The following is a 22,781-nucleotide window of genomic DNA, read 5'->3' as shown; positions in this document are numbered from 1 at the left end:
TTCGGGTGCTGGGGTTCCCCTGAAGTCCCCATGGCTGGAAGATCCCACCTCATTCTTTTGAACTCTTCGCAGAACCCCTTTCCTTTGTGAAGCCTCTGCAAGGCTAAGCGACACGGCTTTGGGGAACTTAGTCTGTATTCAGTCCTGTACTGGGCTGAAGAAATAGCAATAAATATAATTGCTACAATTTTTCCAGTGGGTATTAATCACCAGCCTTATTTGGAGGAATTCCTAAAGGTAACCTCACCCATTTGAGCATGAAATCCTCAGAGATGCCCAGTAGAGACTGTTGGCCTTACTTGATAAGAGGAAATGGGACGGAAACGGGAGGTGATGTTCCCAAGGAGACACAGTTGGTTGAGTGTGGAGACCAGCTAGAGGCTATGTGGGACGTTCTCTTCTGTGCTCAGGCTCCACCCGGCTGGGCTCATGGGACTGAGAAGGTGAGCTTTACCGTGCTTCCACTCAGGGCGTTGGGGAAGCCCTCAGTGGGGGCAGAGTCTGGGCTGGAGTTATTTAGAGGGTGCCTCCTGACTGGTCAGTCACTCAAGTGGGGACAGTGCTTGGAGGACCGAAGCTTTGAGGCCAAGGAAGGTAACTCCTGTCCCTCTGAGAGCCCAGGGGAGAGATGGATCAGACAGCGGCTCCTTCATCCCTGGGGGCTGTCTCAGCCACATTGGGTCCTGACAGGTGCCGTTGGGCTGGGGAGGAGAGGAGGTTCCCAGCCCTGGGGGTATGTGAGGGGAGGGCAGCCAGGGAATGGTGACTGAGTCCGGGTCAGTGCCACCATGAGGACCCAGCTCAGTGTCCCTAGAGCCACGGCAGGCCGCATTGGGCAGGTGTGGAGAAGAGGGGTTTGACACTGTGGGGATCCAGGACACAGGAGGCCCCTCTGGATGGCATGGGAGTGGGTGTGACAGTCTTTTCTGCTTGGCCACGAGGAAGCTGCACATTAGAGGGGTGGCGATTTTCTGGGGCCAGGGATGGTGGCTGAGTGTCAGAATTCAAACTCAAACTCAAAACTTGGGAGCTATGGCCTGGGGTCCCTGCAGCAGAGGCTGGGGTCTGAGACTCTCTGCTGTGTGACCTCAGGCAGGTCTCAATCTCTCTGCACATGAGCAATCTAAGCTGCAATGGCGAGGGAGGTGGGGGACAAGGCAGGGGCTGGCAGCCTCCATTCGGCAGCCCAGAGCTAAAGCCTGTCACTGAAAACAGAAGCGTCCATCGAGTTCAATGTTTTATATCCATTATCAGTATCAACGTACCATACAAAACCCGCCTGCCAGCCTAGCCAGACAGGCAGGAAAAGGGGGGTAGGGTCCGTGGGTGGCATAGAAAATCAGGGCTCTCGTCCCAAAAGAGGAGAGAAAAGAGGGCTTTAGGTACACTTGAGGGAAAATGAAACCAGAGCCCAACATGATGGAGAAGCCTTGAGTCTGCGTTGACTAGGGTGCTGGCACCGTTATGTGCCGACTGCCCGGAGGTGCTGGTGGCCTCAGTTCCTGGGAGGCCTGGGGTCAGCCTGTGAGTTTATTTTTAATTATTTTCTTTTTCAGGGGTACTTCTTGGCAGCAGCCCCAAGGTGGGGACAACCTGGGGCCGGGTTTCACTTCAGGGTTTGAAGGGGAAGTTGGGGTCTATGGGGCAGGTCCCGCCTGGCCCCAGACGTCACGGCTGAGGTTCTTGGAAGTGGCCAAGCGAAGTTCCTTCCTGCCCTGACCCCAGGTCTATGGCTTAAAAATGGGGGCACCCAGGCGGGGGCCACGCAGCCCAGGGGCCTCTGTAAACACGGCAGGTGCAGCCAGGTGGGGCTCTGGGGACCCCCGGAGGCCCGTGGGGGACAGGGCACAAGGTTGTGGGTGGCCAGAGCCGTTGGAGGGCAGTGATTGTGGGGGCAAGGGCTGTGGAGTTGGGGAGGCGGGACCCCCAACACGGATACACAGAGACGGGGGGGGGACGGACAGATGGAGCTAGAAAGAGACAGAGTGACAGCAGGGGACAGAAAGAGACTCAGAGAAAGATGGAGAGAGAGGCAGACACAGAGAGACAGACAGAACTGCGGAGAGAGGAAAAGAAAAACAGATACACCTTGAGAGATTCACAAAGAAGAGACAGGCGGAGGAGACCCAAGGAAGAGACAGATTAGACAGACAGACTCCAGATGCAGCGGCTCCGCTCTGGGCCCAGCCGGCGGGGCCCAGGCCCGGGGGGCGCGCCTGCTCAGCGCGCAGCCGGCGGGGGCCCAGGGCCGGGGGCGCGCACGGGGTGGGCGAGCGTGACGGTCAGCGCGTCGTTGTGCTGCACCAGCGAGGCGTGCTGGTAGTGGAGGACGAGCTCCTTCAGGGACCCGTACAGGTTGTAGGGCTCCGCGAAGCCGAAGCCGGTGGCCGTGCGGTAGATGACGCAGTGCTTGGTGTCCCCGTCCACCCTGCGGGGGCGGGCTGGGTCAGAAGGGCGCCCGCCCCCGCAGGCTTTCCCAACTCCGCCCCACGGCTCCTCTCAGGTGACCCTGCCTGGGACCCCTACTTCCCCATCTCCTGGGTGCTGGCTGCTGACCAGGCCCCGACCCTGCTTTGATCCTGCCCCAGCTTCCTCCCCTGTCCCCAAGAACCCAGGGCTTCTTCCCGGCTGTCTCCCAAGGCCGAACATACAGCTGGTGCTCAATGAGAGCCCTCAGAAGGAATGGGTAGATCCCCCTCCCAACATTCAGCCATTCTCAGTTCCCTGGCCAGGCACTCACACCACAGAACAGGCGTAGCAACCCCGCTGGCTGCTCTCACGGATGAGGAAGGTACCGTCCCGCTTGCCACTCAGCATTTCCTCAGCTTGGGTGCGGTTGATCTTGCCTACATACCAGGTGCGTTCCTCGTGGTGGGGGAGGTCATCCTCATCCTCCATCAGTGAGTACTGGCTGTGGAGGAGGCAGGGAGGAGCCCTGGTCACCTACTCACCAGCCTCCAAGGTCCCCCTGTCACCTGGACAACGCTCCTTCCCTGGTGAACTCCTATTCACCCTGCAAAACCCACGCAAAATGGCCCCTCCTCTAAGAACACCCCTCCAACCCCTCCACCCCTTGGCTGAAGTGGTCACTCACTCCTCAGTCTCGTTCTTGATCCCCAACCATTCGTTGATTTTCTTCTGCCGGGCACCCTTCTGAGTGAGCCACCTGGAGGGAAGAGGAAAGGTGGGCTCCTGCTGCTTGGCTGGGAGGGGAACAGAGGCTGCAGCATAGGAAAGGCAAGCCCTCCGTGGTCCTGGCCAGCCAGGCTGGAGGCAAGGGCTGACCAGAGTAGGTTCTGGGTGCAGTACCCCCGGTTACCACAAGGGGTCAGCCTTGGCCAGGGCAAGGACAGCTTCAACTCAGGTGGATGCCCCAGGCTATGCCAGGGAAACCCGCTCTGCCCCCGCTACTCGTGCCGCCGCCATTTATTATGTTTCTGTTAACACTTTTTGAGACCCCAGATTGTGCCATCACAGGTGTTATCAGCATCAGAAGCTCAGTCCAGGGGGCTGCACGGTAGTACGCCTTTGCCCATGGCAGCTGCCTGTTCTGAACCTTAGTTTCCCCCACCTGCAAAAGAGAAACTTTACAATATTTCAGAGGACCAAGTGAGCTAATGTATGCACGGTGCTCAGCACACACTAGGTGCACACAAGTGTCAAAGGTCCAGGTGGGAGGGGGAAGCCTCAGAGACGGGATCTGGGGCTCGGGTTGGGCACTGCATGCTGGGTCACGGAGTCGGCATTTATCCGGGGCTCCCAGTGACTCCGCCGTGTTGCAGCAGCGCTCCCATTTCACAGCTGAGGCTGAATGGAGCTGCTGTACAGGGAGCCCTTTTTTTTGGCAGCACCATGCTTAGTTCCTCCGCCAGGGATCAAACCCGTGCCCCCTGCCATGGAAGCACAGAATCTTAACCACTGGATCACCAGGGAAGTCCAAGAGCCCTTCTGAGTGGGCCAGGAGGGGCCTGATCGAGAGGGAAGGGGGCTGGTGGACAGATAATGGGGTAGGGAGGTAGATGGGACTACCTGGTGGAGAAAGTGAGATACATGCAGAGGTCACTGCTCCAGGTGCCCCTGCATTAACAGGGGGGACCCCCCCCAGGCAAGCGCAGAGCCAGGCACTCACACAAGGTACTGGTCTCGGATCTTGCGCAACTGCATGAGGTCTGGCTTGAGGCTGTTCATGCGCTTGTCGATCTCTCGGTTGTCAGAGGCCTGTGCCCGCAGCTCCTGCTCCAGCTTTGTGCGGCTCTCGTGGATCTCGGCAATGCGAGACTTGAGCCGCTCCGAGTTTAGCAGGATCCTGTGGGAGGAGTGGCTCAGAGGCCTCAGACTGGCTCCCAGTCTCTAAGCCTCTGGACAGGCTGCTTCCCTGAGTTCTCTTTCTGGCAAACTCCTATTCGTCCTTCAAAGTCCACTTCAACCGACCCTCTCCCCACCTTGGAACCCAGGCTGCCCACCCTGTTTCCTTTCTTTCCCCACTTGAGCTGTGTTGGAGCAGGGTGCGGTAGGGCAGAGAAGAGGAACTGGACTCACCTCTGCATTTCTTTCTCATTGCCCTCACGTCGGAAGCGCTCCAGATATTCCTTGCTGCACTTCTCCTGCGTCTGGCCCTGCTCTTCAAAGATCTTGATGGTCTCATTGAAGGCTTCGATGGCTGTGCGCTTCATCTGCAGTTCCTGGAAGAGGGGTAAGTCTGAGCACCTCCTGGGACTCCCGGCAAATCCCTCATGAGAGGTAAAGGCAGATCCCAACTCTGATGTGGAGGCACTGTTCAAGCTGGTTCCTCCACCAAGGGCACCGTTCCTCCAGCTGCACCAAACGAACTCCTGTTCCGCCTTCAAAGCCCACATCCCCCAACCCACTCTTCTTTTAGATTCTCCTTTGGGCATCTTACAAAACAACTGAGTGCGTGAGCGCTGCTCAGAATTAATGATAAATCTAGTTGCTACAATTCGTGGGGCTCCTTCTCAGGGTAGATGCTGCACCAAGCCCCTTTCATGCATCCTCTCATCAAACCTCCCAACAGCCTATACAAAGTCAGAATTGTTAATGGGGAAACTGAGGCTTGGGAGGCCTAAGCCATTTCCAAGGTCATGATGCTCCTAACTGATCCCAGACAGTTGTCCTGTCCACTCAGAACCTCAGGTAACCTGTCTTTAGAAAGGAGACAAGAAAGAGACTGCTCAGAGATTACAGGGGAGACAGAGAAACTCCCTGATGGAGATGGGATGTTCAATCTGAATAAGTTGCATCTCAACTTACAAAAGAAGTTGATTAACACAGTCCTGGAGTGATAAAACCTTTCCCCACTTGCCTGTTTTTAAAAGATACTGCTGTTTCCCATGACCTCCTGACCCTTTGTCTTAGGCAACTCTTGGTGAGGTGGTTACCATCATTTTGATAACATCCAGGTTGAAGGGGATGGAGAAGAAAAGGAACTGAAACTCATGGTCCCAGTTTCCAGATGGGGAGACTGAGGCCCAGAGGCTCAACCAAGATGCCTCCCATGGCTCAGCCGCTCGTGAGGCTGCTGGGTACCTCCTCATCTGTGTTTTTGTTTTTTAGAATCATATATATTGATTTCTGGGCTTCCCTCAGAGCTCAGTTGGTAAAGAATCTGCCTGCAATGCAGGAGTCACAGATTCAATCCTTAGGTCGGGAAGATCCTCTGGAGAAGGAAATGGCAACCCACTCCAGTATTTTTGCCTGGAGAATCCCATGGACAGAGGAGCCTGGCGGGCTACAGTCCATGGGATCTCAAGAGTCAGACACAACTCAGCAACTAAACCACCCCCGCATTGATTTCTATATTTTCAGTCAGTCCCTGGTGCTAAGAGCCTGCTCGTGACCTAGAAGTGGACGTGTGGCACTGCGACCTCAGCACTGCCCCTGTGCCCAGGCCTCCTTGGGGTGTGCTTGCCGTGGTACCTGGGAGGTGCGTGTGTACTCCTCGTAGAGCTGGTCGTACTCGCGGCTCTTGTCCTGGTACTGCTGGTGGTAGACCTTGAGCTGGGCACCCACCGCCTCCACGCTGTCCTCCTTGACGATCTGGTCCTGGGAATACCCGGTGCCATCAGGCAAGCTACCTGGGAAACTGAGGCCCAGCGCCAGCCGGGCATCGCCAACCCCCACCCCCAGCGCCCACCCCAGCCCCCGACCTGTTGGTACTTGGACACCGGGTAGAGGAGCCGCGTGTCCAGCTTGGCGTTGTACTGGGCCAGTGACTCATGGCGGTAGTGGGTGATGAGGTCCACGACAGAGCAGAAGGTGAGCGGCTCCGAGAAGCCATAGTGCCCATCTCGGTGGAAGACCTTGATCAGCTTGTTGTTTCCGCCCTTCCTGGGGTGGGTGAGGGGGTGTCAGTGCCCAGCGGCAGGTCCATCCGTGTGGCACTGCCTGTGTGACCCCCAGTCCTCTGACCTGAGTGGCCCACTCCCACCCCTCGCCCCAGTCTCCCTGAAGGGATGGGCCCCCACCTGAGGGTCAGCGTGTACTCTCCCTGGATCTTGCTGGAGGCATCTCGGACCAGGAAGGTGCCATCGGGCGTGTCCCGAAGTTTCTCGTTTACCTCCTCCCTGTGGAGACAGCCGGGATGGGTGCCTGCTGGGAGGCCCTGCCCCACCCCTGGGTTCTGCGGCCCCACCCAACAGTCCTACCTGGAGATGTCACCCCAGTACCACTCGGCGTCCTGCAGGGAGGGTGGGCTGCCCCCATTGGCCAGGCCTGTGGGGGCTGGCTTTGTCTTGGGGGGTTTTGGTGGCAGTGCTGGGGGACAGGAAAACAAATATGCATTGAGCACCAACTGTATCCCAGGGTGAGCTCCCCTGGCAACTGAGCCTGCTGATACAGGCAGGGCCCCGAGTCAGCATTCTCATCCCCAACAAAAAGAGCTAATCCAAGGGGGTGGGGGTCACCTGGGGGGGCAACCTCCTGCTCCTCCAGATGTTCCTGAAGCAGCTTCTCCACCAGCAGCGCCGGAAAGTCAGGAGTGGGCTCGGTCCTAGGGGGAAGGGGAGTGTGGTGAGTGCTGGTGTGCACATGGCCTTCTGTGTGCTTGCACAACTGGCAGGGGGTATGTGTGAAAGCACGCGAGTGGAAGAAGAGTAGATGCTGCAGGCAGGCGTGGGAGACCCACTACTGTCTCTGCACATACAGCAAGCGATGGGTAAGTCTCATGCAACAAACAACAGGAGTCCAGCACGTGGGTGGGGAAGCAGAAAGAACAGACACAATCCACTTGCCTGCTCTCTCGTCCAAGCCCCTTCGCCTTGTCCCAAGCCCTGATGGAGTCTTCTTGGAGCTCAAGTCTCACCCCCAGTCATCTTTCCTAGCCCGCCCATCACGACAGCTCTGGCCTCTTCCCCATGGGACCCTCATCCACACTCCCCTCTCCTTTCTAGACCCCTCCCTGGCTACGTCTCCGGCCACCCCTTTCTGCTTCGACTCAGCCCCGCCCCCCAGCATCGGCCTCTCACCCGTCGGGTGCGCCCCCTGGCGGCGGAGAGGGCGGCGGCGGCGCGCGTAGCAGTAGCGGCCCGAAGGTGGCGCCCAGGGCACGGACCGCGGGGCCCGGGGCTGGGGCGCGCCCGGCCACCCGGCCCAGGTGCTGGAGCAGGAAGCGCAGCGTGAGCGCATGGTGCAGTGGCAGCGTCGGGGGCTCCAAGGCCGGCCCCACGGGCCCCGCAGCCTCTGTGGACAGATGGCCAGGGTTGAGTGAGCCAGGGCCTGAGCCCGCCTGCCCAATGCCTTCCCCAGCCCGGGCTTCCCTCCAGATTTACCCCGCAGGGCTCGGTGTGCCTCGGCCGCAGCCTCGGGTGTCACGAGGGGCGCTGGCAGCGCCAGCAGGAAGCCTTTCACACCATCTGACAGGGCTGCCGCATCCCACTGCTCCACATCACTCAGGGACCAGTCTGTGGGTGCAAGAGGGATACCTCGGTCCAAGGCGGGCGCAGGGAGGGGACACATCCGTCCAGGGCAGGTTCCTTTCCCACTCACCCACTGAAGCTTGCCCTCACCTGTGCGCACGGCAGGTGGCTCAGGCCTGTAGCTGTCCAGCCCTGGGGGGAAGGGATGGGGTAGGTCAGCGTCACCCTAGGTGCCAAGACCAGCTCTCAAATGCTGCCTCTACCCCATGTGGGGTCTGGGGTGGCTACTCAACCCCCCAGAGGTAAGAGCAGAGGGAGGGGAGGGAAATGGTAGCAGAGGGCGCGGCACATGCTATGCAGGGGTCCACGTTCCCTAGGGAGTTATTCCTTCCCCAACTCAACAGGGAGACCCAGAGCATCCAGACTCAGCCTCTCCATGCAACCTGAGCCCAGGGAAGAGGATGAGTTGCCCATCCCCAGAGGTAAGCAAGCAGAATCCAGGGGCTGCAGGCAGGCCAAGGCTCACCTGTCCGTTCAATGGCCTCCACCAGCTTCACCAGGATAGGGGGAGCCACATCAGGGGGGGAGAACTGCTCGGGTAGGTCAGGGAGTGTAAGGCCTGGCAGGAGGGGACGCAGTGTTGGCAGGGTCCCTAGAAGGACCCCAGCCCCGTCTTTGCCTGCTGCATCTCAGCCCAAGGGCCTGGCATCTGGCCCACTACCCTGGGGGAGACAGAAGGCCCAGCTGGTGGAGCTGGGAGGGCTGAGCTGGTGGGAAGCAGTGTTCTGGGTTAAAAGATTAGTTCACACAACTTCAGACATGAGGTGGAGCGGATTGACCAGTGTCAACCAAATGGGATGTCCACTTCCTAATCTCTCAGATATAATGAAGATAAGGGTTTCACGACGAGACCATCTTGGATTAAGGGTCCTAAACCCAAGGACTGGTGTCTTTATAAGAGAAGGCCATCTGAAGAGAGAGGCAGAGATTGGGGTGATGTAGCACTAAACCAAAGTATGCCTGGAACCCCTAAAAGCTGGAAGAAGCAAGGAAAGCTCCTCCCTTAAGGTCTCTGGAGAAAGCACAGCCCTGCCCACACCTTGGTCTAGAATTCTGGTCTCTAGAACCATGAGAACATGCTCCCGTCGTTTGAACGGCCACTGGCTCGTGGCAGTTCATTACAGCAGCCACAGGACACTCATGCAGCAGGTTTAGGACTCTGCTGTTGCTTGCTGGCCAACCTCGGGCACAGGACATACCCTCTCTGTGCCTTGAATCCTGCAGCTGAGAAACTGGTCAATGGCATCATCTCTCCTTTCTTAGCGGGAACAACAAAGCAGTTGAAAAGAATAAACGGAAAATATCTCATCGGGGTCAGGACATCTCATCCCAAGAAAAATCTCCATTTTCTAAGTCACTTTGTTTTTAAAAAAAAAAAAAAAAAGTCCCCCCTTTTAAAAATGCTGGCCCCCTCCCTGTCCCAGCCCCTCCTGGCCCCATTTCGCCCCACCCAACCTTTTGTGTGCAGGCGCTCTCTGCCGGCACAGCCACCATTTGATGCAGCTTTGGCCCTTGGCGGGGACGCCCTGGCACACAGCAGGGGCAAGCCAGGGCCTGTGGGGCCTCCCTGAGTGATGGGCCAGGTGGTGCTTGAACTGCAGAAAGGCCCAGCTGTGTCAAAAATGCAAAAAAAAAAAAAAAAAAAAGAGCAAACAAGGGGAGGTGGGTGACATCCAGCTGGTAAGGGGGCCACAGTTCCGAAACTCCACTCTGAAATTTGCCTGTCTGCAACGCAGGGAGGGAGGTCCCATTAGAATAGATGTCACCCCCCATTTTATGGATGAGAAACTGAGTTTCAGGAAAAGAGCAAGTTCCCCTAGATGCACAGGCCAGCGGGGGCCCAGGTGACATCAGGGCTCGGCACGCAGCTCCCTGTGCAGAGCTGCATGGAGGGAAGGCAGGCAGCTACAGCGTGTTGCCTAGTGGTCCTCAGAGGGTCAGGGCTTGAACAGAAGGACCAATACCCCCCATTTCCAGATGAGGAGACCGAGGCCTGGAGAGGGCTGGCCCTAACCCATGTCACGTGGATATTGGGATATTGGGAGGGCGGAGCTGGGTGGCTGCCTGGGAGTGGGGATGTGTGTGGTGGCTGGACCCAGGCCAGGCAGAGGAGGGAGGCGGCTGTTACCAGGGGGAGAGGCAGACTCTGGCGGGGAGCCCGGATGGGGCCGCCTCCTGCTCCTCCAGGCTGAGGCGGGACGCAGGCACAGGCTCCGGAGACACCAGATGCTGCAAAGCCCAAGCCTGCAGCATGCCGCCTCGGCACCCCGCCATCCCACCCCACGCCATGGGGACTCTGGGCTGACCCTCTTTGGGCATCAGAGTCCCTTGGGCACAAAACCAGGTGGGCCATTGGGAGGGGCCATGGTGCCTCTCAAGGCTTTAGCCTTCACTGGGTGACTCCCTGAGCGAGTGGTTTGACTCCCTAGCACCTTGGTCTCCCTATGTGTACACGGGACCACGCTGGGCCACTGTGAGTGATGAGGCAGACCATGCTGGGTGCTCAGCACTCATCAGCCTCCTTCCTACAACTTGTGCCTCGTTTCTCTGCCCAGCATACAGGCCGGCATGCAGTCACAATGTACGTTCAGTGTCCTGGTTCTCCATTCCGAGCATGCTCTTTGGAGGGAGGGGGGGCCGAGGGTCTCTTTGAAAGGGACGGAGCATCCTCACATGCCACTGTGCTGTGTGGCCTCAACTGAGTAGCCCACCTTTGGGCTTTTTGGCTCCCATCATTCTGGAAATCAGAAAACCAGGGTTATAACAAAGGGGGCGGGTTTCTCAAGGGATTCCGTCTGCAAACCACAAGATGAAGTTAAATTGAGCCTCTGAATCTTCCCGGACACTCCCTATTATCTTCAGAATCAATCCCATGAAATCCAAGGTGAGGACCCTGCCCCTTCCTCACTCGGCTCCACTTGTCAGGGCTGGTTCCCTGAACCCGCTGTGACATTCCCTCAGGGCCTTTGTCTTTGCTTTGCCTGCTGCCTTCTCCCCCTACTCTCTGAGAGGCTGCTTTCTCTTGGCATCTGTCATCACTTAATCACCTTCTTCTCACTTCTTGAACCAGAAGCCCCATGAGAGCAGGGTGAGGCTAGTGTGTCCGCCTCTGGGTGCCCAGCCACGAACTGCACCCAGTCCTCCATAGCAGTGTAATTGATACCTGCCAACCAATCAGATATCCTCATTCCTCCTCTCCGGGGAGAAGCACCATTGCCTCATGGGAAACAAGAGGAAACTGAGGCTCTGCGGGCACTCCCGGTTTCCCTCATTCCTGCCAGGGGCCCAGTCTGCTGCTCACCTGACTCAGGGGGCCCGTCTCGGGGCCTGGCGGGCAGTGGGCGGGGGCCACGTGGGCGAGGGCCAGGCCGGGCCAGGGCCACGGGCCCCAGGAACTCCACATAGGTGCCAGGGAAGTCGCCGCGCTGCCGGGTACGCTCATTGAGGCCAGGCATCCAGCCTACGCTCTGCGGGCAGCGCTCGTTGCCCTCGGCCACGCCCAGCGCCTGCAGGGCGGCCCTGCTCACCACCAGCACATCACCCGGAAGCAGCTCCAGGTCCTCCGGCCGCTCCCGGCGGAATGGGTACAATGCACGGTATTGGAAGCCCTCAGGGCCAGCCATGGCTGGCGGGGTGGGGTCTGGATGGTCAGGTGGCTGCTTGGGGCCCCAGTGGCCCCATCAGCCCCGGGTGGGGGGCCGGGAGGGTCCGCTGGGAGGGCTTGGGGACTCAGGCTTCGATTTTCACCAAGAAGTTACAGGTGACCACCCGGGATGCTCACGCTTTGCTTCCCACCATTATTTCATGACCCTAACAAGGGTCACTCGTTGCTTGTCCACCATTCGTCAACTGGTGGGAGGGGCTCGGCAGCCTGATCTCAGGTCACTCAGCTGCTGCGTCCCCCCTCAATCCGTAGGGCGGGGCCAGGTCGCTCACTCCCTCACGTGGGGGGCCATCGGCTCCCGAGGCTGGCGGCTCTTCCAGCTGCGCCAGGCGAGGGGGCCGAGGGCACGGGCTGTCACCATGCTCGGCTCGGGACACCGACCTAGGGGGAGAGGGGTGGGGCAGCATGAGTCGGTTTGAACTCCTGCCACCCTCAATTCAGAGCCAAACCCAAATCCCAGGTTAGAATCCCCTAACTGGGTACCCTTGGGTCAGTCCCTGCACCTCTCTGGGCCTCCGTTTCCCCAGCTGTAAAATGGGTGAATGGCCCTCCCTTGGGGTTGTTGGGGGCAGAGCTCCCAAGAATCTGTTCTGGGCATACTGCAAGTTCAGTAAACAAGTTCTTCTTCGCCCCTGTTAGAAATGGGGATACTAAGGCTCAGAGTAGGCAGGTCTCTGTTGGACATTCAATGGGCCAGGAAGCCAGGACTGAAAAGCTCAGAGCTGCCCATTTTCACAAGGCCCAGGATGCATCCATCCCAAATGGCCAGTTAAACCCTGAATGCTCAGAGCATAATGGGTGATGATGTTCAGCGTGCTGTGGAGCCCTGAGGAGGGGCTGTGATGGCTGAGTGCAGTAAGTGGCTGCAGGGGCCAAAAGGGATAGGGGATGAAGTCCAAGCAGATGTCATAGCACAAGCAAAGGTGAGTCCAAGCAAATGGATCTCTGATCTCTGTAGGGGGAGGAGAGAACGGGGCGGTGGTGGTGGGGGTCCCTGACATGTCTCAGCTTCAGGCCCACAGTAGGTACTTAAAATAGAAGAGGGTTGGTGGGAGGCCAAGAGGGCCTTAGCCCCACAACAGACATGGAGCTGGGAAACGGTAGAAGGAAGGAGGGCACTGCAGCTGCCAAGTGGGTGGCTGCTGTATGCAGGGGCAATGATCACCCCCAAGGAGCCACCAATCTCAGGAGACACAGCCCAGCACAGACACATTCTCAATCACAGCCCTGCAGGTTGGGTCTTCCTGAGAGATTGGGGGTGGGGTGGGGTGGGGGGCGGTGCTTTTCCAAAAGGCGGGTCCTCACAGAGGACAGGAGGAGCACTGGTCAGAAGGACTAGTACAGGCAAAGGCTGGATAGCCAGAAATACTTGTCAAGAGTTCAGAGTGGCCTTAAAGCCACAGGCCATGCAGGCCTTGGGGTCCAGGTAGAGGGTCAGGCTTTATCCGTGGACCGCGGGGAACCGCTAGAGGTGTCCAAGTACTGGGCACAAGCTCCACATTCCAGGACGCCCCAACTTATCCGCTCCCTGGCCCCTGGCGCCCCATTCTACAGATGGGGAAACTGAGGCCCAGCGACAGGGACGTCCAGAAAACCGCCTGAATCCGCTTGCCTGCCCGCCTCCGCGCCCCGCCGTGCACACGTTTGCACACGCCCCGGTGTGCGCGCCTGGGAACCAGCGCTCCCCGAATCCAAGAGGCGGGGTGGAGGGGCCAGGCTGGGGGTTTGGCGGGGGACGCAGGGCCTGCGCGCTCACGCGTGTGCAAACGCGCACTCGGGCCTGCGTGGACCCCGAAGCCCAGCTCGGGGGCCGGAAGCGCAGTCGACCCTCTACCGTCTTGCACCCCACCACCCCACTGTGCCCCACACAATGCCTGGGCGACCCCTCTTTACTGCTCGACGCCCCACTCCCGGCAGGGCCTCCCTCAATTCAGGGCCGCGGCTCCAACCCCTTATCTCTGCCTACAGTTCGCCGTTCCACCCTCATCTTCCAGGGCAGGCTGCACCAGGGCCAGGTCGAGCCCGAGGCCTCCCGCTCCCTGCGGCCCCCAGTTCCCGCGGGGCCCGATGCAGCCCTGCTCGCGTTCCGGCTTCCACCGCGGCCCCATACTCTGCCTGGGCGCCCCGCATCTGAGCGCACCCCTAACCCGGCCTGCCACGCGGACAGCTCACACTTACCTGGTCGCAGCCGCCACCGCTGCCGCCGCGGCCACCGTCACGCCGAACCGAGCCAGACCCGTGGCTTCACCGCGGCCGCCGTCGCCGCAGCCGCGGGATCCCCGCCTCCGCCGCTGCCGCCGCGGTTCCGAACGGTCGGGTCCGCCCCCCGGCGGAAACGGCCGAGTGCATTCGGGCCGGGCGAGTGCTCTGGGACCGAGACGGGGCCAGAGGACGCCCGAATGCTTCCGGAAAGAGCCGAACGTACTCCCGCGGGACTGGAGGGTGCTGTGGGGCGAACGTGCCCCGAGACAGCCGATCATTTCCGGAAATAGTCGAACACAATCGGGTCAGATGAGTCATTCGGAGGCTGGGCTCGGCTAGGCTCGGCTGTACTGAGATGCCCGAGATTGTGGAAACGGCTGAGCGCTCTCCAGCCGGACTCGCAAAACAGGCTGGCCCCCGAAACTTCGGAAACTTACTGGAAAGAACCAAATGGGCTTGACCTCAAATGAGGCCCTGAGAACTTAGATCCAGAGGCGACTACCCACTTCTGGAAACTGCCGAAGCAGGGACGGCTCCCGAGAGCAAGTGAGGTGGCCCTGAGCTCAAGGAACTGAAGGTGGCATTTAGGTGGAAGGGAGGGCCGAGAAGGGATCAGGCTTCAAAGCCGGGGTTTCCATGGTAGCCCAGAGCGTCTAGAAACAACTGAACTCGCGGGCGGAGAGAACTACCCCAATGCCGGCCCACAGGCGTACGACTGTTTCCGGAAAGAGCCGAAGACACTCGGAGACAAGGGACGTGGCCAAAGCTTTCCGACCCTTCCTAACACTTCAGAAGTAATCTGAACGCGCTCAGGCTGGGTTCCGACGTGGTGAGGGGAATTTTAGGGCACAGCCCAAGCGAAGACCAGTATAAAAAGGTCGCAAAGATGGCTTATTTATTATCACGGCTTCAAGGCCCAGACGGTGTCTGTATGAAGCTTTTAGGGACAGAGCCCCTGATAGGTACTCAACCGGGAGAGGGTAGCAGGAGCCCTGGATCAGAGAAGGCATCAAGAAGGATCTCAATGGTGAACTCCCAGCAGCCTTCAAAACCCACTTCAGGTGACTTTGAGCCAAGGGTCCATTTTCATCCCAACCCCACCCCATTCTTCCCTTACCCTTTTCTCACCCCCTCAGAAATCCAGACATCGGACCTCCTCTTTGTAAATGTGAGCTTTTATTCACTGTCAGCTCCAGGATGGAAGGCGGGAGCAAAAGTCATGCACAGCCTTGATCTAGCTCCAACACCAGGCAGTGCTGTGTGGGTGTCTCCAGAAGGAACGCAGAGTGGGCTGCAGAGCCTGGAAAGTGCCCTTATCATGTGGGACACAGCCATTACGTTAGCCATCTCCCAATGGAAAATGGAGGCTCTGAGATGCCCGGTGGGTCACACAGCATTTCAGGGGAGAGGCTTGGAGTTGGAGTCTGTTGTATCTGACAACAAATTCTCCACAGCTCCCTTGACAATGCCCAGGACAGGGGCTGGCTGCATGACTCTTACCAGGAAAGTGTGGGGCATGTCTGTGCCCCTTGCCAGGCCTTAGTTATGGGGAGGACACCACCACCTCCAGCCTTCTGAAGACTGACTGAGGGAGAAGCCACAAGTAAAAGCGCTTGGCATACAGTAGGTGCTTAATAAATAGTCATTAGTATTAGTTTTGTAAACACAAGGAAACTGAGGCACAGAGTGGGGAAGCCATTTTCCCAGAGCCAGTGAAGCCAAGATTGCAACTTGGGCCTCACTGACCCCCAGTTGGATTTTCTTATTCGGATTTCATCCCAGCAAGGCTCTGACATATCGAGGGCACTTCCCAGGGGGTGTTTTAGACACATCATGGTCAAGTTCTCACCCTGGTAGGCATCAAATACAAAACAATCTTGTCCAGGGTGGACATTCTTCCCCTACCCTGGCAGTGCCCTTTGAGGCCTCTGCCTCCTGGGGCATCAGTGTCTGCCTGTGAAGTGCATGACTCCTCTGTCTATATTTGGTGAACTTCTACTCATACATCAAAGCCCCAGTTCCCACAACCCCTAAGCCTACAGAACTGGAGGCAGACTCTAGCAAGGCTGGCCTGGAGATGGAGGCCATGATGGTGGGAAGTGGCCTGCAGAATCCAGTCCATCATCAGAATTACTTCGTTTTGTGGTGGAGGGGAATTGTTTACAGACTCTCCAAGTCATCCAAACTGGGCCTGGACTGATAAGCTAGGCTGCATCCCTTCAAATGTATGGGTCTTAAGTCAGGGATGGGTTAAGTAACACAATACACAAAAAAACTTTAAAAGAACAGAAAAACCATAAAACATGAACACGCGTTGACTTGTCCAAAGTGCTTCCTTCTCAGCCCAGGGGGGCAGGGTTTACAAATGGGTCCCAGGTGCCTGGGGCAAGACCCGGGCAGCCGCCTTAAGGGTGGCGACTCAGTCTGACTATCGCTTATAAAAAGTAATAAATTAGTTGCAGGGATTTGCTGCTATTTACAATACCACCCTAGTCTCCCATTCCTGCCCCTACGGGCCCCAGATCGACCAGCTCCAGGACATTAAGGAGGCACTGTCTACACCTTCCGGCAAGAACTGCGATGACCTCTCTTCTTTCAGATGTCAAAGGCTGGTGGCTCAGTCTCCATCCAGGTGTCAGTTTATGGAAAACACATTCCACAGAAAATGCATTGACTGCCAGGCCAGGGGGAGGCCAGGTAGATTAGTCTTTCCCAGAGGGTCCAAGGGCTCCTGACACAGCCTCAGCACCCTCCACGGCAATTTGCGGCACCAAGGTGGGTGGCCCAGTGGCTTCTTCCAGTGGCTCATCAAAGCTCACCTCCTGCACAGCCTCCTGCTTCTTGAAGGAGTCTCGGCGCTCAGACAGATGCAGCCGTCGCATGATCACCAGCTCAGAGTCCGGCCCTCGGCTGCGGCGCCCCAGATCCCCGTCCAGTCGCTCACCTGTACCCAGCTTGTCAGCTGACTGGCCTCGGCGCAGCCTTGGGGATCGGGCAGGCACAGGCGGGTGCCCTGACAGGGGTGAGGGTGAGCGGGGTGGGGGTGCAGGCACAGGTGGGCAGGCCAGTGGGGAGGGTGGGATGCTGCTGGTGGACTTGCGGCGGCCGGCTTTGGGGCGAGGTGGCCCGAGCTTGGCGGCCAGGCCATGCAGGGAGCTGGGGCGGGTGTGGCCAGCGGCAGCTGGAGATGCAGGGCTGCTGGAGCTTGGGGATATACTGGGTGGAGACGCTGTGTCTGCGGGTGACAGCGGAGGGTCAGGCCACCAGTCTCAATGTCCCAGCCTCGAGGTGGGCCCTGGGACTGACTGCAAAGCCCATATCATTTCCAGGCATGTGGTCACCTATCAGGCCTGGTTTTCCCTTTGTCTGCACGGGTTCTTCCTTTGGCTTAGATCTGGTAAACTCCTATTCAACCATCAAAGCTCTAGCACCTTTTCACCCACTTCTTATCGAAATGTCCCACCAAATCATTCGGCCAAAGGTACCTGTCCACTGTCCATCCCATGAGCCATCTACCCACTGGTTCAGGAAGTTATCCAATAAGGGCCCTGCTTCTGCCTGTACCCACTCTCCACCCCTAGGCCTCAGCCTCAGAGGCTGGTCTAGGGGTCTAAGGAGGGCAACGATGGCATAGATAACCCCAGCCCCTTGAAGTCAGGGAAGGCTAGAGAGAGAGACAGCAGTGGGGCCCTCAGAAGGCAGGGAGGGCTTCCTGGGAGAGCAGCTCTGTGGCTCTCCTCTAGGATGCCTTCCTTCCTCTGTGGACTGCCTCAGCCTGTCTCTCTCTCCCTCTAGACTGATGCTAACCCAGTGGAAACAGGGATGTCCATCTCTGGCTGTCTCTCACAGACTGGCGAACCTCAGGGGGACCATCCTTTCCTGCTCTAGAACTATCCTTCCATATCTTCTCTGGCTCACTCACTCTCTGTGGCTACCTATTGCCCCCCACCCCAATTTAAGCCCAGCTCTTTGGCTTGATCCATCCCCCAATCCCCTCTGCCTAGCCTCCCTCTAGCTTCCGCATCCCTCTTATCTAGACGCCCATAGCTTGTGATGTTCCCTTCTGCTGGACACGCCTTTCCCTGCCCTCACACCCGCCCTGCCCACCCCAGGCTGCCTTTGAGGCAGTCATTCATCACGTCACTTCATCCTTCCAACTCTGTTCGCCCCCCCTCCCTGGGCCAACCACTGCAGCCCCGTGTGGTCCTTCTTCCCAGGATGGTTCTGGGGGGTGCACCCACCTGCTGGGGCATCGGGAGCCGGGCTGCGGCAGGGTGTGGTGGGGCTGGGGGACAGGCTGTGGGTGGGGGAGCCTGGGAGGCTTTCGCTGGACGACAGGGACTGGTGGAGGCCAGAGGAGAAGCTGCGGCTGGTGTGCAGCACGGACGACTGTTTTGAGATCTTCTTGAAGAGTGATTTCCGCCTAGGGGTTAGAAACCCAGATTCTCCACAAGTCCCGCCCCCCAGTGGCCGGGGCTGCCCAACCATGCCACGCGTCCTGCATCAACCCTCCACGGGGGCCAGCCCACCGCTCACCGGTCCTGTGTCTCCCGCCTTCGGCTCCGCTTGCTCCTGCGCGCCATGCGGCCCTTGGTCACGTTCTTCCGCGCGGGGCCCACCTTGATGGACGTGTTCTCCAGTGCTGTGGTCCGAAGGGCGATCTTGTTGCCACTCTGCAGGAAGGATGGCGAGGGGTCGCCAGTGTGCCTCCTAGCCAGTGATACCTCCACCCACCTACTCGTCCATCAAAAGCCCTGGATCCTAACCACCCATTTCTCAACTAATGGCCTCCGCACTCACTGGGCCAAAGATGGATGTGTGCCATCTGTCCATCCATCCAATGAGCCATCGACTCACCCACTGGTCCCAGGAGCTATCCAACCAGTGGCCTGCCTCCTCACTTGTGCCCACCTTTCCTCCCCTGGGCCTCAGCCCTCAAGGAGGCAGGAGGCAAAGATGGCCCAGATACCACCCCCACAGGGTCAAGGTGGGCCAGAGGGAAGGTCAGGAGTGGGGCCCCAGGGGGCTTCCTGGAGGAATGGCTATGAGGGGTGATATAAGAGGGCTAAAGAAGGAAGCTGGGACTTTCCTGGCTGTCCAGTGATTAGGACTTGCAATTCCACTGCAGGGGGTGCGGGTTTGAGCCCTGTTCAGGGAACTAAGATGCCGCATGCCACTTGGCCAAAAAAATAAAAAAGAAGGAAGAAAAAGAGAAGAAAGAAGCAGAAGGGAGAAGAATGTAGGGCCCAAGTGGAATGCTGTGGTTGGAGGGGGAGAACCACACGGAATCGGCACCTGAGACAAAGGGGAGGGGACGGGGGTTACAGGAGCAGCGCGGGGAGATCAGGGTACTTTGAGGATGGACCAGGGGTGGGGGCTCAGAGCCCTATGGGTAGGCCGGGGTGGGTGGTGGGAGTAGGGGGAAGAGGGCTGCACCTTCAGCAACAGCTCCACGACGTCCATGTGCACCAGTCCCAGGACGGACTCCCCATTGATGTGGGTGATCAGGTCCCCAGCTCGCAGACCTGCCTCCTGGGCAGGGCTTCCTTCCTCCACACTCTGGGGTGGGGGTAGCGGGGCACGGGGGGCAGACGGTCAGTGGTCTGGGCCCCACAGACAGAGACCCCAGCCCAGCTGAGTCAGCCTCGGGCCCCCAGCAAGCTGATGCTTCCACTCTGCCTGGTTTCCCAGCTTTCCCAGACTAACAAACGCAGCTCTGCAAGGAAAGCCCCGCACCAGGGCAGAGCTGGACTCCAACCAGGTCCGGCTGTTCCTGCCCATCCCAGGGCCAACTTACCCACACCACGTGGTGCACAGTGTAGACGTCACTGTCGCCCATGTAGACGCGGATTGCCCGCAGGTTGAAGCCGTACTTCTTGCCTGAGCTGTGGATGACGATGGGGGGCCGCAGGCTGCCACACACGGGGGAAGGGTCTCGGCTTGGAGAGGAGTCGCGGGACGATGGGTTAGAGGACAGTGAGCGTGGGGACAGGGGGCTCATGAGGGGGCCACCGCTGCCATCATCTGCAGGGACAAGGTTCAGGGAGGGGGTCACTGCCTTGGGGGGCCCCTCACAAGGCACCTTCCCCTCCCCCTGCACACTGATGGCTGTTTCATGTTTTTGTTTTTTGACCACCACGCGGCCTGTAGGATCTTAGTTCCCTTCCAGGGATCGAACCATGCCCCTCCAGTGGGAGCACAGAGTCTTAATCACTGGACTACCAGGGAAGTTCCCGTACTGATCACTCTGGCTGCTTTGCTGCTGCTTCAATGCCCCCAGACCCCTCCCCCTCCCCTTCAAGTCTTGGCACATGCAGTGCCCACTGCCAAGAATGCCAGTCCCCTCCCCCTGCTGCTTCCCCTCTCCTGGGCTCAGCCGTAAACAGCAGCCCCCACATCACCTGGAAGGACCCCTGCCAGCTACCACTGGCCAAAACTGCCTCCACCCTGTGGTTAAAAATGGACGTGGGCAGGCACACCAAGACAAGGCTGGGCCATGGGTGTTACCTGCTGTGATGATGAGCGACAGGGCGGACACCGAGGCTGACTTGGGCACGCGGCCTCCGCTGGGGGAGGTCCTGGATTTCTCGGGGGCAGAGTCTCTCTGGCTCCCGAGGCGGCGGCCCCGGCCAGCATCCAGGGCCCGTGGCGTGGAGTGTCGTGCACCGGTGCTGTTGCTTCGTAGGCGCGCATGGCTGAGGGCGGCGGTGTCAGCTGTGAGGGACAACAGGGTCGGGGGTTAGTCTGCCCCACCCTCCAGCTTACCATGTGGCCCTTCTGCCCTCAGAAGGCAAAGCCCCTTCCTTCCTGGTCGGCATGCACACGGTCCAGTCTCCTGGCTGTTACACAGGCTGTTCCCTTTTCTTGCACACCCTTCCTGCACTGCTCTCCCTGGGAACCTCCATTCTTCAGGTCCCCTCCTTCACGAAACCTTCCCCTCATTCCAGTTAGATCCCTACTCCCACTCTCAGAGCTCCCCAGTTCAATTCCTCTCTCCTGTCCTGATCCACTGAAGCTGAGGGTATCATCCCTAGACTGAGGCCTGTGTTAGACAAGTGAATGTTCTCTCTAGAGAACTCCTACTCATCCTTCAAAACCCATCTTAAATAGTCCCTCCTGTGGGAAATTTGCCATAAGACTACTGCTCCCATCCTGGATTCTACCTACCAGAAAGGCTGGAGGGCTTGGGTATCACTGGGGTGGTTTCTGGGGGAGCATCGGGCTCCCCGAGAATGAAGATGGGCCTTTTGGGGCCCACAGGACCGGGGCCAGCTCCCTCATCCTCTGATGAGAAGGCAAACTTGGGCATCGTGTCCAGGCTGATGGTGTTCAGGAGAGATGGGCTAGGGCCCCGCTCAGGCTGGGAGGAGGATGAGTGGCAAGATGAACCAGAAGATGTGCAGGATCTCAGCCTGTAGTGGGGAACAGCCTGTGTCACACTTGCCTGGTGCCCTCACCCCAGAGCACCCAGTCTCCTCTAGTGGCTGCATCTTAACCCTCAGCCTAGAGTCAGAGGTAATCTGTAAAGACAAAGTGAGCTCCCTGTGCCTGCTCCATCCTCTGTGACTGCCCAGAGAACTCCTATTCATCTTTTAAAACCCAGCTTCCAATGCCCCTCCTCAAACAGACACTGATTATTTGTGTTGAGTCTGGACTTTGACAGATGAATGAGACTTCGTGAGCATAAGCAAAGAGCATTCTGGGCAGAGGAAACAAGCAAAAGCCTAGAAGCATGATGGTATATGGCTGCTTTTACCTTTAGTATGGTTAGGAATGCAAATCCAAAGGGAGTGATGATAGAGGCCAGGTTGGCAGGGGTCTGATAGGCTGGCCAATATGTGTGACCCTTTTCTACTGGGCCACTGGGCAGCTCTTTCCAATGTTGGGTTTGGTGGCTCCACCTCCCAGCAGGCTCCACTCCCCAGCCCACCTACCGGACCTCAGTGGTGCTCAGCCGGCGCCCATAGTTCCCCTCGCTGCTGCGTTCCCACCCTTCCTCCCGGTCCTCACTGAAGCTCCGTTCAGCGAAGGTTGGGGTGGGCTGGGCGGCCAGGAACTCAGAACTGCTATAGACCTGGGAAGCAATTAAAAATAACAGTCACAACAACCGCATCCCTGGGGGATGGCTCAGTTGAGTGCTTCCTACATGCCTGACGCTTCTGAGTCATTTCCTCAAATCCTTTCTCACCACTTCTTTAAAGACACAGTGTCTTTACCCTACTGTACAGATGGAGAGACTGAGGCTCTGACAGGCCTGGTTACCAAGGGGCCCCGGCTGAAGTTTCCCACCCGTGGGCCCCAGGCCCATAAGCAGTGCAGGCTTTGGGGGGTTTTTTAGGTCATGCTGCACGGCATGCAGGCTCTTAGTTCCCCCACCAGGGATTGAACCCATGCCCCCTGCAGTGGAAGCTTGGAGTCTTAACCACTGGGCTGCCAGGGAAGTCCCTGTGCAGGTTTTCTGATCCAATTATAAACAAAGGAAGGAACTTGAGTGAAGCTAATGACGCTATAAAGTAACACCTAGCATAGCAGGTCTATTCACAATTGCCCCAAAGTGGAAAAAGGCAAAATGGTTCATCAACTGATGAGCGGATAAACAAAACTGTGGTCCAGTCACACGGTGGAATATTACTCAGCCATAACTAGGAGTGAAGTACTGACACGCTGTCACGTAGATCAGCCTTAAGAAGCCAGAAACAGGGACTTCCCTAGTGATTCAGTGGTTAGGACTCCGAGTGCTCATTGCTGCTGGGTTCAATCCCTGGTCAGAGATCTAAGATCCTACAAGCCATGCAGGGAAGCCAAAAAAAAAAGGCCAGGGACTTGGCTGGTGGTCCAGTGGCTAAGACTCTGAGCTCCCAACGCAGGGGGCCCGGATTTGATCCCTGGTCAGGGAACTAGATCCCACGCACTGCAACTAAGAGCCCACATAGACAAATAAATAAATATTAAAAAAAGAAGAAGAAGAAGCCAGACACGAAAGC

General features: G+C 58.2%; 2 protein-coding genes across 16 annotated transcripts in view; both read right to left on the bottom strand.

The window, feature by feature from the left end:
• Positions 1-1,224: 1,224 nt before the first annotated feature.
• Positions 1,225-13,930, bottom strand: PIK3R2 (phosphoinositide-3-kinase regulatory subunit 2). The gene is made up of 16 exons (XM_070373317.1): positions 13,774-13,930; positions 11,233-11,976; positions 8,398-8,490; positions 8,022-8,063; positions 7,785-7,916; positions 7,482-7,695; positions 6,921-7,006; positions 6,663-6,771; positions 6,483-6,581; positions 6,165-6,345; positions 5,935-6,060; positions 4,540-4,682; positions 4,130-4,306; positions 3,095-3,166; positions 2,741-2,911; positions 1,225-2,428 (listed from the first exon to the last, which is right to left on the bottom strand). The coding sequence occupies exons 2-16, from the start codon at positions 11,552-11,554 to the stop codon at positions 2,221-2,223; spliced, it is 2,175 nt and encodes a 724-aa protein (XP_070229418.1). The 5' UTR covers positions 11,555-11,976; positions 13,774-13,930; the 3' UTR covers positions 1,225-2,220.
• A 1,012-nt stretch (positions 13,931-14,942) lies between these two features.
• The window catches only part of MAST3 (microtubule associated serine/threonine kinase 3), a 50,221-nt gene continuing 42,382 nt past the window's right edge, over positions 14,943-22,781 (bottom strand). For all 15 annotated transcript variants that reach the window (XM_070373302.1, XM_070373307.1, XM_070373304.1 and 12 more), the window contains 8 exons: positions 21,732-21,871; positions 20,965-21,209; positions 20,305-20,511; positions 19,595-19,821; positions 19,234-19,356; positions 18,334-18,470; positions 18,039-18,220; positions 14,943-17,032 (listed from right to left, as the gene is read on the bottom strand). In XM_070373302.1, coding sequence (XP_070229403.1) covers positions 16,500-17,032; positions 18,039-18,220; positions 18,334-18,470; positions 19,234-19,356; positions 19,595-19,821; positions 20,305-20,511; positions 20,965-21,209; positions 21,732-21,871 — 1,794 coding nt within the window. In that variant the 3' untranslated portion in view covers positions 14,943-16,499. The remainder of the gene's footprint in view (positions 17,033-18,038; positions 18,221-18,333; positions 18,471-19,233; positions 19,357-19,594; positions 19,822-20,304; positions 20,512-20,964; positions 21,210-21,731; positions 21,872-22,781) is intronic.

Source organism: Bos mutus, chromosome 7 (genome assembly GCF_027580195.1).
Source record: "Bos mutus isolate GX-2022 chromosome 7, NWIPB_WYAK_1.1, whole genome shotgun sequence".
NCBI lineage: Eukaryota > Metazoa > Chordata > Mammalia > Artiodactyla > Bovidae > Bos > Bos mutus.
Note: the sequence above shows the minus strand (reverse complement) of the source record. Positions and strands in the feature narration are given on the sequence as shown.

Coding starts and splice junctions, on each gene's coding strand:
- PIK3R2 (XM_070373317.1), bottom strand. CDS start 11,554: ATGGCTGGCCCTGAGGGCTTCCAATACCGTGCATTGTACCCATTCCGC. Junction 8,491..11,232: donor AGACGGGCCCCCTGAGTCAG/GTGAGCAGCAGA, acceptor CCCTCCTGCCAG/GCCTTACACTCCCTGACCTA. Junction 6,772..6,920: donor GCAGGAGGTTGCCCCCCCAG/GTGACCCCCACC, acceptor CCTGTCCCCCAG/CACTGCCACCAAAACCCCCC.